Source organism: Plectropomus leopardus, chromosome 12, assembly GCF_008729295.1.
Source record: "Plectropomus leopardus isolate mb chromosome 12, YSFRI_Pleo_2.0, whole genome shotgun sequence".
Lineage (NCBI taxonomy): Eukaryota > Metazoa > Chordata > Actinopteri > Perciformes > Serranidae > Plectropomus > Plectropomus leopardus.
The window spans coordinates 17747920-17761201 of record NC_056474.1 but is presented as its reverse complement, the minus strand read 5'-3'; the positions used below and the strand labels follow the sequence as shown (position 1 = coordinate 17761201).

The 13282-nt window shown below is 40.1% G+C and overlaps 1 protein-coding gene across 1 annotated transcript; it reads right to left on the bottom strand.

Annotated features, from left to right (window-relative positions):
* Positions 1-2230: 2230 nt before the first annotated feature.
* Positions 2231-11862, bottom strand: LOC121951192 (ephrin type-A receptor 4a-like). Its single transcript, XM_042497429.1, has 11 exons — positions 11778-11862; positions 11474-11633; positions 11258-11369; positions 10380-10438; positions 10041-10154; positions 9750-9935; positions 8923-8984; positions 8225-8434; positions 7388-7564; positions 2895-3082; positions 2231-2692 (listed from the first exon to the last, which is right to left on the bottom strand). Exons 2-11 carry the CDS (start codon positions 11604-11606, stop codon positions 2503-2505), a joined length of 1431 nt encoding a protein of 476 aa, XP_042353363.1. The 5' UTR covers positions 11607-11633; positions 11778-11862; the 3' UTR covers positions 2231-2502.
* Between the last annotated feature and the right edge of the window lie 1420 nt (positions 11863-13282).

Below are 13282 nucleotides of genomic sequence, written 5' to 3'. Positions count from 1 at the left end.
GGCAATAAGTATGTCCTGGTGTGATGGTGTGATTATTCCAAGTCTGTCCATCTCCCTGTGGGTGCAGAGAAAGAGATATTGTACAGCAGATTGTACAGCAATCAAAAATGGGCTGCAGCAATATAATATAGAACCTTTATGCAAAAGTTGTATATTTATAATGTTTATGTAATTAATTCATGTATGTAATATGTGTAATATATTTTTTGGGCTAATTCTGCATCGACAGTATATTACATAGAGTAGATGTTGAGTCTGAAATGGAAGCACAGCGATGTGCTGCTGTGGAGGGGTCAGCAAAAAAAACATTTTAGCCAACTTAAGAAGACCCATCTAAAAAGAGCAACATCAGTTTAATTGTATACTATATAAAGAATATTTTTACCACCTTACCTTGCTGTCAGAGGGTGATTTCCAATGGGAAAATTAAACTTATATCACTCTCTTTGAAGCCAGACCCCATAGAAAAAAACAGTAATTCAACATTGCTGAACACTGGAGTTGCTGGTCTTCTGCTGCAGCCATCAGTTAGTTTGTGTTAATGTGTGACTTTTTTGGGTCACTGGGGATTCACCAAATTCACACAATAACACAAACTCTAACTGATCAGGGCAGTAGTAGACCAGCATATCAAGTGTTCAGCGTCCTTTATGACTGTTTTTGTCAATGAAATGGAGAACATGGATGAGAAAATAAAGCTGTTAAAGGCTAAAGGTAAAGCATAAAGAAAGCAAAAAGCATACACTTAACCTGATATTATTTTTTTAGGTGGGACTTTTTTTAGGTGACTAAAACAGTTTTTTATTTTTTAGACCCCCGTCCACAGCAGTACATTGCTGTGCTGCTGTATTGAACTCCAGCCTGTTTCTTCAAACTGGGGGTGTGCCGACTGACATCATTTGTATGTAATATACTGACTATGGGTAAGTACCCCAGACAACACTGCCTCAAAAAATCTGAACTATCCCTTTAAAAACTTTTTGGGATCCACTGTTTGCTCAATAACATACAAACAGCTGTTTAACCACCAGCCTGTTAAAAAGCAGCCATACCTGCCTACCAATAGGGCTGTAACCATGCTATCAGTTTGTCTGTGTAGCAAAAGCCTGATGTAGTTTGTGCCTTTGTGCCACAGAACCCCATTGTCATTCAGAACTATTAAATCACATAAAAGAGAGAAGCAACAAAGCAAAATCATGTTAACAAGAAACCACATCCCCGAGCAGTGGTGTGGAAATGCAGCTGCAAAGCTGTTTTACATTAAATTTCATGGGCCCATTCATTGTTATGATGAATATGTCATCCACACATTAGTATGGTGTTTTTTTTATTATGTTTTTAATAGATTTTGGATGACAACAAAGTTTTGTGTATAAGCTACATCAGACAGTACCATTTATTTGGATAATTTCACTGTTGGTTTCAGGGAAATTGTACATATAAAACACAATTATGAAACAACAGTAGAGCTTCCCTTTAATTAAAAGTGTATTTCACTGTTTGACAAAATAGAAACCTACACGCATTACTCATTCACTGAAGCAATTAGAGTACAACAATATTTTGGTGTAATTATAAAGTACAAGTGCTGTGAGGCATTTACTGACATCTTAACAAATTGTAAAGGTATCAGTGTGCTGATTGGATCATCCAACACTGTTAAAACCTCCTTTCTGATTTGGAAACAGGCCACCTGTGTCTGAAGTCTTTAACATTTTGTTTGACAATTTAACAAGCATGACTACATTTTTTCTTAGATGTGTTTGAATGGCACTACGTACAAAATAGCTTTGGTAGAAAGTAATTAAGTACATTTAATCAAATACAGCACTTAAATACATTTTAGGTATATGTGCTTCACTTGAGTATTTCTATTTTATGCTACTTAACACTTCATATACATATTTTAGAAGGCAAATATTGTACTTTTTAATCCACTACATTTATTTGGTAACTAAGTCAGTAGCTAATTTGCAGGTTCACATTATTAATACTGAATATAAATCAACTAATAAATCATCATGTATTAAAGGTAAAGCTAACTGGCAGTATAGACAGTAGCTGAAATTATCCCCAGCAAAAGAACCAAAACAATATACACATGAATGCATTAATCAATACAATTCTGAAATATAATTTATTTTATTTTGAAATGCTCCACTCTGCATAATTAGTACTTTTACATTTTGTACTTTATGAATATTTTGACTGTAATACTTCAGACCGTGTTTTAAGCAGTTTAATGTCGGGACAACTTTCCTTTTGCTCAGACGGAGGTGTTTATTTACCATTAGCTCACATTAGAGTGCCAGATACAAAAATGATATCGCCGCAGTTGTGTGAAACATTTTGTTTGTGCTGCTGGTGCTTCTCATTCTGACTGTTATACAATTTCTGTTGTTGTTTTGACTCGCGCCTGATTGCTGAGTACAATGTGATTCTGTTTGTGTTGAAGAAATGTGAAGAGTAAATGCCAAAGTCCATTTTCACATGAAGGTGCACTTACTGGTGTGTGAGAGCCAGGAGGCTGTCGAGGCTGGTGTATCCTGCTGCTGCCAGAGTGTCTCTGTACCTCTCCAGCCCGATGGACCGCAACCACTCGCACACCGACCACACAGGCACGCACACCTCCGGTAGGACTGACACACACACCTCTGAACCCACCCCTGACTCCAGCATAGTGGCTGTGGGTCTGTAAAAATAGAGAGAGCAAGTGGAAGGAGGTCGTGTGCAATGAGAGCTGAAGCAGCACAGCGCATGTACACCCACTCATCTGGGTGAGAGCATGTAGGTGTGAGTTCAGTATGAATGCTGAATGAATATTTAATGGTTATGTATGTACTCTATGTATTTGTCTCATCTTTTAGGCCTATATTTACATTTAATTTACATACCTGTCCCCTCCTGTCCGACGCAGAGTTCCAGGGTTACGGATGAGTTTATCCAGCATGTTGAGTATCTGGCTGAAGGACGGTCTCTCTGCTCGCTCTCTCTCCCAGCAATCTAACATTAGCTGGTGCAGCACCATAGGACAGTCCATGGGAGCAGGCAGACGGTAGCCCTCCTCTATCGCTTTAATCACCTAAAGGAACGACATAGGTGGTTATATTTTTTTAACAAGCTAGATCCAATGGAAAGAGCTTACAATGATAGAGAAAAAAAAACGTCTGAAAAAATGTCTGATACAAGTGTTTATAGCAAATGTCACTTTACAACACGATGCCAGAGTTAAACAATATAAAACAAGAGAAAATAGTAGCGGGGCACAGAAACAAACTGAGATTTCTGTATTTGTCCTATGATGTACACCAACAGCATACATTGCACTTTAAACCAGAGGTATGACATTACATTTGGTAAAAAGCCAATTGGGACTTGTTTAGGACTCAAAATTCAAAGTTTAGGACATGGGACATGACTTGGAACTGCAGACAATATAAATGTAATGGATGCAGTCATTGTGCGCCATCTTTGATTTTTGGAGCCAAAGTGACCATACTGGACGAGAGAGTGGAGTTGTGGAGGAGCGAGATCTGACTGAGAGCCTGAGGACACGCTCAAAGCAACCCGCCAATAATTATTCACACTTAACTTTAAACCTTAGTAAATATTTTAACAGGAGAGTTTTCACGAATGGGAACATTAGTTCTAAAGATCAAAACAGTGTTTTTGTCCCAAGCTGCAAACTTGTTGTAAATTTGGGCATTTTAACATGGATGTCTTTGGGGATCGACTCTCTTTAGAGGATCTGATCCATCGGAGGATCTGTTTTTGGCACTTTCGCACTGGTTTTATTTTTTAGCCTGAGGTTGCTGCTTGCTTGGGACTTGTCAGTTTGGGACTTGTTTACAGTTGGTATACAATAACATTAACTTACGGTTTTGTACAGGAAAAGACTTCAATCAAACTGCCACTCTGAAACGCCACTGCCAGTTAAATTTCACAAAAAGAGAAATCAAAACCTTTTGCTGAAGATCTATTACTTCTCTGATGTTTCCAGAGCTGTCTCACCACCAAACTGCAATTTATTATATTTTTTTCCAGCTGTTAGCAGTTCTTCAATTTCCTTTGTACATAATACTGTGGGGACAATACTGTTCATCAGAGGTTTTCAAAATCTGACACTGTGGGCCCCCGCTCAGACAAAACTAAGACAACTGTGCCTTTTGAGTGTCAGTGCTGTCAAAAATAATAATACAGTACATAAAGAAAAAGTTCACATTAATGTTTTCTGTAATTCCTATCATAATGCCTGGTCTTACTCCTATCTGGGGGATAATTATGCTCCAAGTTTTGGACCTACTGTTTCCGGGCTCTGGGGACTGTAAGAAGGAAGTATAATGTTGCCATGAGGTCAGAGAGTTAGCTGTGTCTTGTTTTTCTTTAGCCTATATTTTGTTTTCATTTCGGCAAACTTGCACCATCGCCATATGCATAGTTGCCTCCACGAGCTGTGTGTAACAACTTCTGCTGCAGCAACAAATGCTGTCTGTGCTAATGAGCAGGCCAGATCAGTCAATTTTCTTACATGAAAATATTACATATTCAAAAATGTCTCAGTATGTGGTATGGCACTGAGTAACAGCTTACAAAATGAGGTTTAAAGATGCTTCAGTTGTATTTGGTTGTGAGATAGTGTTTCACTAAAACAAATAAGCTGAGGCTAAAAAAAACAATAATAACAGAAAAGCATCTCAGCATGTACTAATTTGCTCTTTAAAAAAATAAAGTAAATAAAATGGATAAAGTGTCTAGAGAATGGCTCATCAGGAAAGTTTTCTTAGACTACAACTGTGCTGCAGATGATATCAATCATGTCTGAAGATTTCCATATGCCAGACTGCCTCTTTGACCTACTCAAACTTAACAAGCTTTGATAGCAAAGTGATTGCAAATTTGCTCTGAAATAGGATTTTCCCCTCAGATCTCAGAAACTGTTCAGAACAACTTAATCACCCCTAAATGTATATATATAGTGTGTGCTTGGTTGAGGGCTGAGGCTAAGCTGTATTTTCTCGTCATTTTTTATTAAGTCTAAATACGTATCTTCAATAAAATGTCCTGTGACTGAGGAGCATAATCTTGGCTTGCTGCCCTCTCTGTGGATTATTTAAAAGCAGAATTTACCATTTTAAAATGGTGCAGAGGTCAAAGACACTGGGTCAGTGTTCAGTACGTCACACAGAGGACAGTTTATTTCCCTCCAGAAGTCCTCTCTTAAAACATCCAAAAGAAGTGGCGCCTCTTCCATTTATTGATCTTTTTAGATTGAGTTAATTTAAGTCAAATTTATAGACTTTACTAAATTAAAAGTTTTAATTTGACTTTCTCACAGCACACATATTATGTTACAGGGAAATTGCAATTCATGTTTATGTTGGTGGTCAGTTTTTTTACTATAGTGAACGACAAGAAACTTGGCTTAGCGAGTGAGATGAGTGTTATATTCATACTTTTGGCCATCCTCCCCTTCAGTCACAATAACATTCTACACACTAACTTAATTGCTAAAATCTGATAAACACAAGTCCCTTTTAACCTTGCTGTTCAAGGCAGGAATAATGACTGTTATTCCGCCTCGCTGCTTCAGAAGAGTTTTCTCACTTCTGAAACGGCAGCGGAGGTATAAACAGCACCAAAATGATGCCAGTGTAAAAAGTGTGAGCTGGCAGTACAGGACAGGGGTGACATCTTGACAACGTGTTATATGTGCGACCCACCATCAGCTAATTCAAAGAAAAAAAAACAGCTGCCGAAAATGTCCACAAATTGAGTAAACAATGAGATCTGGGAGCTCCTCACACTCCAAAGAGAGGACAAGATCAATCGACAGATAGCAGGCACGGTGAATTATTATTGTTTAGAAAGCGCGGCCCCAAGTGTATGTTTAATGACACTAGAGGCCGATGCTGCTGTGTTATAAACAACGATGAGAGTTCATACTGGGAGGAAATCAATTTTTGCAGATTGGTGTACAGAGAACAACCTACTGCTCAACGTCAGTAAAACCAAGGAGCTGATTGTTTATTTTTCAAAGAGGGAAGCAGGTGAACAGCTATAAGTTCCCTGGAATCACTATCACTGAGAACCTGTCAGTGCTGTCATCACACATCGACACCCAGGTAAAAAAAGCACAAAAAGGGCTCTGATTCCTACGGAAACTTAGGAAGGCTAAGCTCCAGAGCAAGATCCTGATTAACTTCTGCAGAGGAGCAATAGAAAGCGAACTGACCGGAAACATCTCAAACTGGCATGGTTTGTGCACGGCCCAAAACAGGAAGGCTTGACAGCGGGTGATTTAAATTTCCCAGAACATCACCGGTTCCCATCTACAGAGCATCAGTGACGCTGAAGTGAGGTGTCTGCACATAGCCCAAAAGATACTGAAAGACAGCAGCCACCCCAACAAACATCTGTTCACTCTGCTGCCATCTGGAAAAAGATACAGACGTATCTGCTGCAGAACCACCAGACTACAGAGCAGCTTCTTTCCCCAGGCTGTGAGACTCCTAAAGTCCTCCTTCGACGCCAAAAGATGCAACAGGATTTTAGGGGCACATTTTTATTTCATTTTTTAATCTACATTTTAAAAAATGACAAAAAATATCTCCCTTGAACCTTATTACATGCCACACCTCTTTTGATTTTGGAATGGCAGCTTGTGATCTAAAATCATGAATTGGGGCGGCATTATGCCAGTGTTGTTTGGTTCTGTATGAAAAAGCACAGCCGGTGTCATAAAGGGTCCTCATTACAGCTGTATTGCAGAATCTCTGTGTAAAAAGGGCTGTAACTCCACAACAATGTGCATGGGGCAGAAACAATCACACAGAAGGCTTCTTAGCAAATCCCCTCTTTGACAATATTATATAAACCACTCATTTGGAAATGAAATGAAGGTGAATCTTGAAGTAATTACTCAAACCCTAAACATTCATTAGATCTTAAAGCGCTATTTTCTGGTTCAACTTTGACCTGCTGTAGCTGCCGCACTTGTGTACACACACAGTTTCACACAGTAATTGAAAATCTTGAGAAACATTTTGGGTGAAGTCATTTTTGTTTTCACTTCCAAATAACTGTTTGAGATTCCCCAGAAGCGAGAAATAAAGCTAACGAGTAAAGTGTGATCATCATTTACAACAGGATTTGTGGCCAAAAACTATGAAAACAAAACCCGGGCTGTAATAATATTAATATCTGAGAGTAAGCCATGTTCTGGAGCTAAATCATCCATTCCCTGATTCCATTATATAATAATAATGTAGATAATACAGCTTTTTGATGTGACATTTATCTTTAAATATACTCAGGAATGAGCTCACCCTTTTATCCCCTTTTATCTTCAAGGAAAGTCGTGGGTTTGATAATATGTATAATTACTCACATCCTGGTTATTCATGTCCCAGTAGGGTCTCTCTCCGTATGAAACCACCTCCCACATGACGATACCGTAACTCCACACATCACTAGCTGTGGTGAACTTCCTGTAGGCTATCGCCTCTGGAGCCGTCCATCTGATGGGGATCTTCCCTCCAGGGGACAGATAAGTCCCAGTGGCCTCCTAAAAATAAAAAGCAGTAAAATTCTATTTCATTCATTGATTTTTTTCTCAACTGATTGCCTCATTGATCCATTTAGATAAATGGGAATGGAGAAAATGTTTTATTTTCTGAATAGTTTAGCTCTAAGATTTATTCTTTGATTGATGTCTATGTATTTGTGATACTTAACTACCAGCCTGCTGACCATTTTCTAAAAAAAATACATCTGATTCACACTGGGATGTTTTTTATAGTTTCAATGTAAATAAGGTGCCAGAGAGCATATGTGTGTGTGTGTGTGTGTGTGTGTGTGTGTGTGTGTGTGTGTGTGTACACCTGACCTGTGGGGGACTGCTGCAAAGATGACTGAAAACATCAAATGTTAAAAGGTTGAAAACAGGCAATTTATTATTATTATATATACTGATAAATATTATTGTTTGTTTACTAAGTAGCCCCTGGCCCTCTATCAAGTTTGCAAAAGTGGGCCACGTGTAAAGTTAGTTGTATATCCCTGGTCTATGGTCAATAATAAAAGTTTTCAAAGGCTGCTTTTATCTAAAAAGTGCATATAAATAGTCTGTGAATGTAAAGGATTGTGACTGACAAACAAACAGCAGATTGTATGTATATGTTTCTATCTAGTTTGTGTGTATTTGTCACATCTGTGTGTGTCTTACCCTTGTAGTGTAGGCAGCCTCTGGATCGTCCTCCAGAACCCGACTCAGGCCAAAGTCAGACACCTTACACACCAGGTTGCTGTTGACCAGGATGTTCCGCGCTGCCAGGTCTCGGTGAACGTAGCTCATTTCTGACAGGTACTTCATACCTGAAGCGATGCCACGCAGCATGCCGACCAGCTGGATCACCGTGAACTGGCCGTCATGTTTCTGAAACATCAAAATGATTGAGACAGCAGAGCAGGTTAACATGGGCACCGACAACTGGCTGACAGTCACGAGCAGAACTGCAATGATTAAATATTAAATGATATTAAATGAATCACCAACAAAATAATAATCAGTAAATTGGTTTGGGTCATTTTTAATAAAAATAATTCAGAATTCTGATTCCAGCTTCTTCAATGTGGATATTTTCTGCTTTCTTAACTCCTCTGTGAGAGTAAACTGAGTAACTTTGTTTTGAGGACAAAAAAAGACATCAAGATGTTAACTTGCTCCGTAGGAAACAGTTATGAACATTTTCACAATTTTCTGACATTTTATAAACCAAATAACCTCATTGATTAATCAAGAAAATAACTGACAGATTAGTCTAAAAATGAACATAATCTTTATTTGCAGCCCTCATCATGAGTGAAAGCATTTTATCAGTGATTTCAGACATCAGTACACTGGAAAAATGAAACTAAATGTACCCGGAGAAAAGCATCCAGGGATCCATTTTCCATGTATTCTGTGATGATCATCAACGGTTTACCTGAACGGGTGAAGAGTAAGAAGTTAAAACATGCACATAACCCCAACATTACTATTACTAAGGGCCCTGACACACCAAGCTGATGGTTGGCTGTTAGTAAATGTCGGGCCGTCGGTGAGCATCTGGCGCTCTCGTTTTTGAGGTGTAGGTCATCTTTTTTTTTGGCCGATTCAGCATGTTGATTGCTGTTGGACACAACAGAGCCAATCAGAGTTATGTAATTCTGCGACAGGCTCCGTTGTCACAGAATTACATAACTCTGATAGGCGTCTCAGCTCAGTGCATACGAAAAGAAATGGAAGACAGATTAGCAAATAAACAACTAAAGTCAAGAAGGTGTGAGATAAAAAAAGAAAAAAGTTAAATGAAGTAAGATTATGTTTTTTGCAATAAAGTTCTTTAGAAGAAGTGTTTCTTAATTATGTGTTATTGTCCAATAACACACAGTAAATATCCTCTTTTAACATTAGGTTGTGTTGTTAATGTGCCAACTGATAAACTAATAATACATTTCATTTATTTATCTTATTTGTATAGCAGTTTTTTCCACAGAACACACTTGACGTCTTTTGCTATGGAGGGTTATGTCCTATGAACATACGTGCCAGTTGTTCCTTGGCTTTAGTCTTTGCAGTGTGTTTAAGTGCAACATTTTGGCCGAGACAAATGCAACGAGGCGATACAACAGTTGGCCACTGTCGATACTAGTTCTTTGATGTCGTTTTGGTGTGTCTGGGCCTAAGAGTTCCCATGTTCACAACTTACATCTCGTCACGACGCCCTCCAGCCTGATGATGTTTGGATGGTCAAACTGGCCCATGATCGAGGCCTCAGACAGGAAGTCCCTCCTCTGCTTGTCAGAGTATCCCGCCTTCAGACTCTTGATGGCCACATAGATCTCCCTTTTTCCCTGAACACGCAGCCGACCACTGCACACCTCCCCAAACTCTCCTACACATATCGAGCGAACAGCAGTGTCAGCGCCAAGTAAGCATGTGTGTGTGGGTTTGTGTGTGTGTATGTGTGTGTGTGTGCGAGCGCTAATGCCAGCCTTACCCATGCCAATAACCCTCTCAATGTGAATACTGCTAACATCAATCTCCTTCGCAAACTCGTGGATGGCCTGATCCGGGTCTTCGTAGGTGAACGGGTCCACGTAGATTTTAACTCCTGCCATAACAGAGAGGCGGGAGAGGAGAGGAAACGAGGGAGGAGAAGGAGGAATGCAGAGGAGGGTGAGAAATATGAGTTGTGTAACTGCTGCATATGTTATGTAAATGTGTTGGCAGTATGTGTGTAAGATGTGTGCAGGTGGATCTAAGAGAAGAGAAGAAAAATGAGCATCCATCTGTCTTGCTGCTTTTTTTCACAGTACAGTATATGAGTGTGAAGTACCTGGGTTAAGATGTTTCTCCTCCTCCGAGTCCTGCTTTGTTTTACTGTACTTGCTCCTCCTGACAAGACACAAGTGATTGACATTTAACACACACACACACACAAAAAGACATGTCAGGGCATTCAATTCTTTTCACTTGTCACGTTTTTATTTTGTGATTCCTACAGTTAAGAGCAATGACGTGTCACATTGTTTTTAACTTTGTGTATTTTTTTCCCAGTAGAGCTGCGCATTCATCGGGTTTTTCAGGATATGCCGCAAGAGAAGCGATGACAATGAGAACAGAGAGCAACGGGCTGCAGGAAAGACACAGAGCGAGTAGATGAAAGCGTTTAAGGGAGAGAGGGAGGAGGGGCGCCGCCTCAGGTAGCGCGAGATAAAAGGTGTTTTCCATTAAACAAAGAAACTGTCAAAAACACCTTTGTGGGTGAGCAGGTGTGTGTATGTGTGAGTGTGTGTGTGTGTGTGTGTGTGTCTGTGGACACTTGCGCATGCTTGTGTTTGTGTGCGTGTGCAACGGAAGCTGACACACAAGCTGTGCTGCTGAAGAGACAGTAATGACAAGTCAGGGACAAAGGGATTATCACTGTCTCCACTCTAATCCCCTTTAAAAGCTTCAGGTAACACACACAACCACACACACACACACACACGCACACACACACATTATTAAGCCACACAATAGCAGAGGAGTTGTGTGTGTTGTCTGTGTGCATTGTGGAAGATTGGTCAAAAGCAGTAGTTAAGGTAGCGGCGGCACTCATGTTGACGTCAGTGATGCACTGATGGGAAACTTCTAGCCAACCTAACAAGCCCATAGGTGTGCATGCCAGGTCTGCGTGGATGCATATGTGTGTGTGTGTGTGTGTGTGTGTACCTGCGGCTAATGATGAAGACAGCTGCAGATATCAGCAGTAAAATTCCGACCCCGCTGACAGACAGCAGCAGGAAGGCTGAGTTCACTCCTTCTCCAATCAGAGGGAACGGATCTAACAACAGAGGACACACAGGTCACCAACCAGAAAGTTGTAAACTCCGTCACAATAAACTTTAATGCATCCTCTAAAACTTCTGAACATTATTGTCAGTGTACCTGAATTGGTGGCGAATTCAAAGGGGTTGCTGAACTCTCCGTATCCAGCAGCTGTGCGGGCACGCACATGGAACACGTACACAGTGAGGGGGTTGAGACCCGTGACATCCACGCTCCGAGAGAAGGTCCTCATTATGCGGTAGGACCTCTCTTTCTGATCCTGATTAGATGGGACAAAAAAGGGGGCCTCTTTTCAATGCCTGACTGCAAATCCATCGTAACCATCAGCGAAATACAAACAGCGTGCCAACGTATTGGCATTCCAGACAGCTGCCTGAGCTGCATTAACCTGCCGGCGCCTCACCTTTTCATAGAACTTGACCTCGTATTCTAGGATGACCCCGTTGGGTCGATCTGGCTGTTGCCACGACAACGACAAACTGTGCCTGGTGACGTCGGTGGCCAGGATGGATGACACTGGAGAGGGAGCTGAAAGGGAGAGGAAGATGGGGAGAGACTTCTTAGTGACATTAGTATAACTTACTGTATATATTTGCAGGGATGAGTCCTTTTAAACTGTAAACAAATAAATAAGCAGTTTCCTCATCTGGAAGTCAATGGGTTTTTGGTTAGATGCCTGAAATAAGGTCTGTTGTTAACACAAGCTGAAGAGACTTTCAAGTTTTTTCGATATTATTTAAAAACAAGGGGAAAATGTCCGCGATGTATAGTTCTTCCTACTCCCTTTCACACATGTAAATTGATGCAATATGTGGATGGATTGTCCTTATTTTTCTTTCTCTTTTGTTGTGTATGTTTTTAACTACTGTTTTGTTGTATTTTACATGTTCGAAATAAAGACATCAATCAGTTGATCTTGTTGTGGGTTTTTTTTAACTCTTTTTTTTGTGCTTATTTTCAGGTAATTTTCTTATAACTTTCTAAAAAAATTTCGGGGCCATTTCTTCCCATGTTTTTTTTTTTTTTTTTTTTTTTTAAAGAAATCAAGGTTCCAAAAGGTGAAAGCCATGTCTGTCCAGACTCATATGTAGCCGTGACAGTTGACATGCTTCAAAAATGAATGTTGCCACAAAGAAGCTACAAATTCTGAAACATGGAGGCTTCACATAAATGCCAAAACTAACACTGCAGATCAAGCGCTTGAAGCAAAGTGGCCGCGGCGTGTCCTGTGTGAACCTCCCATCTGCTTAACATGGGCACTGAAAGGAAGTGGACAGCGCTCAAAGGAAAAATGTGCCACATCCATGTCACTCCCTCTCCGTGCAGCTCTTGCACGTGTGCAACCGAGGTAACAACTGTTTTGAGGCTATTGTCAGCAGAATGCTACAACTTCAGTATATGAAACAATAATATTTTTCAACTTCAATTTTATATGCTGCCCTAATGTTTGGCTCACAGCCCCACGGCCTTACTGGAGCAGTGCTGATGTATTATTTCTGACGCATAACCAATCAAAGAGTGCTGTGGGCAGGAGGTTGAGCGAGGCCACAGAGTGGTGACTGACTGCAGACACAGAGGGTTGGTTGCACCAGAGCTAAAGTAGTGTGTTTTTCAGTTAACTAACTTTTAATTAATGAATTGGATATTGGAGCTATTGGATATCAAAAAAATATTCAATAAGTGTGTTTTATTGTGTGTTTTGAGTGACGTTTCTTTCTGGTGTTGTTTCATTTTGTATTTTCTGTCTCATCTTCTTCTTTATATCACTTTATATCATGTGCCATAGTGTGTATTGCTTGTCTTGTTTCATTTTTTTTGTCATCCCTGCAGCACTCTATAATATGAGGCTGCTGAGAAGATAACTATAATAGTTTCACAGGTCTGAATACAGCTGAAAAGGTTTGTAAG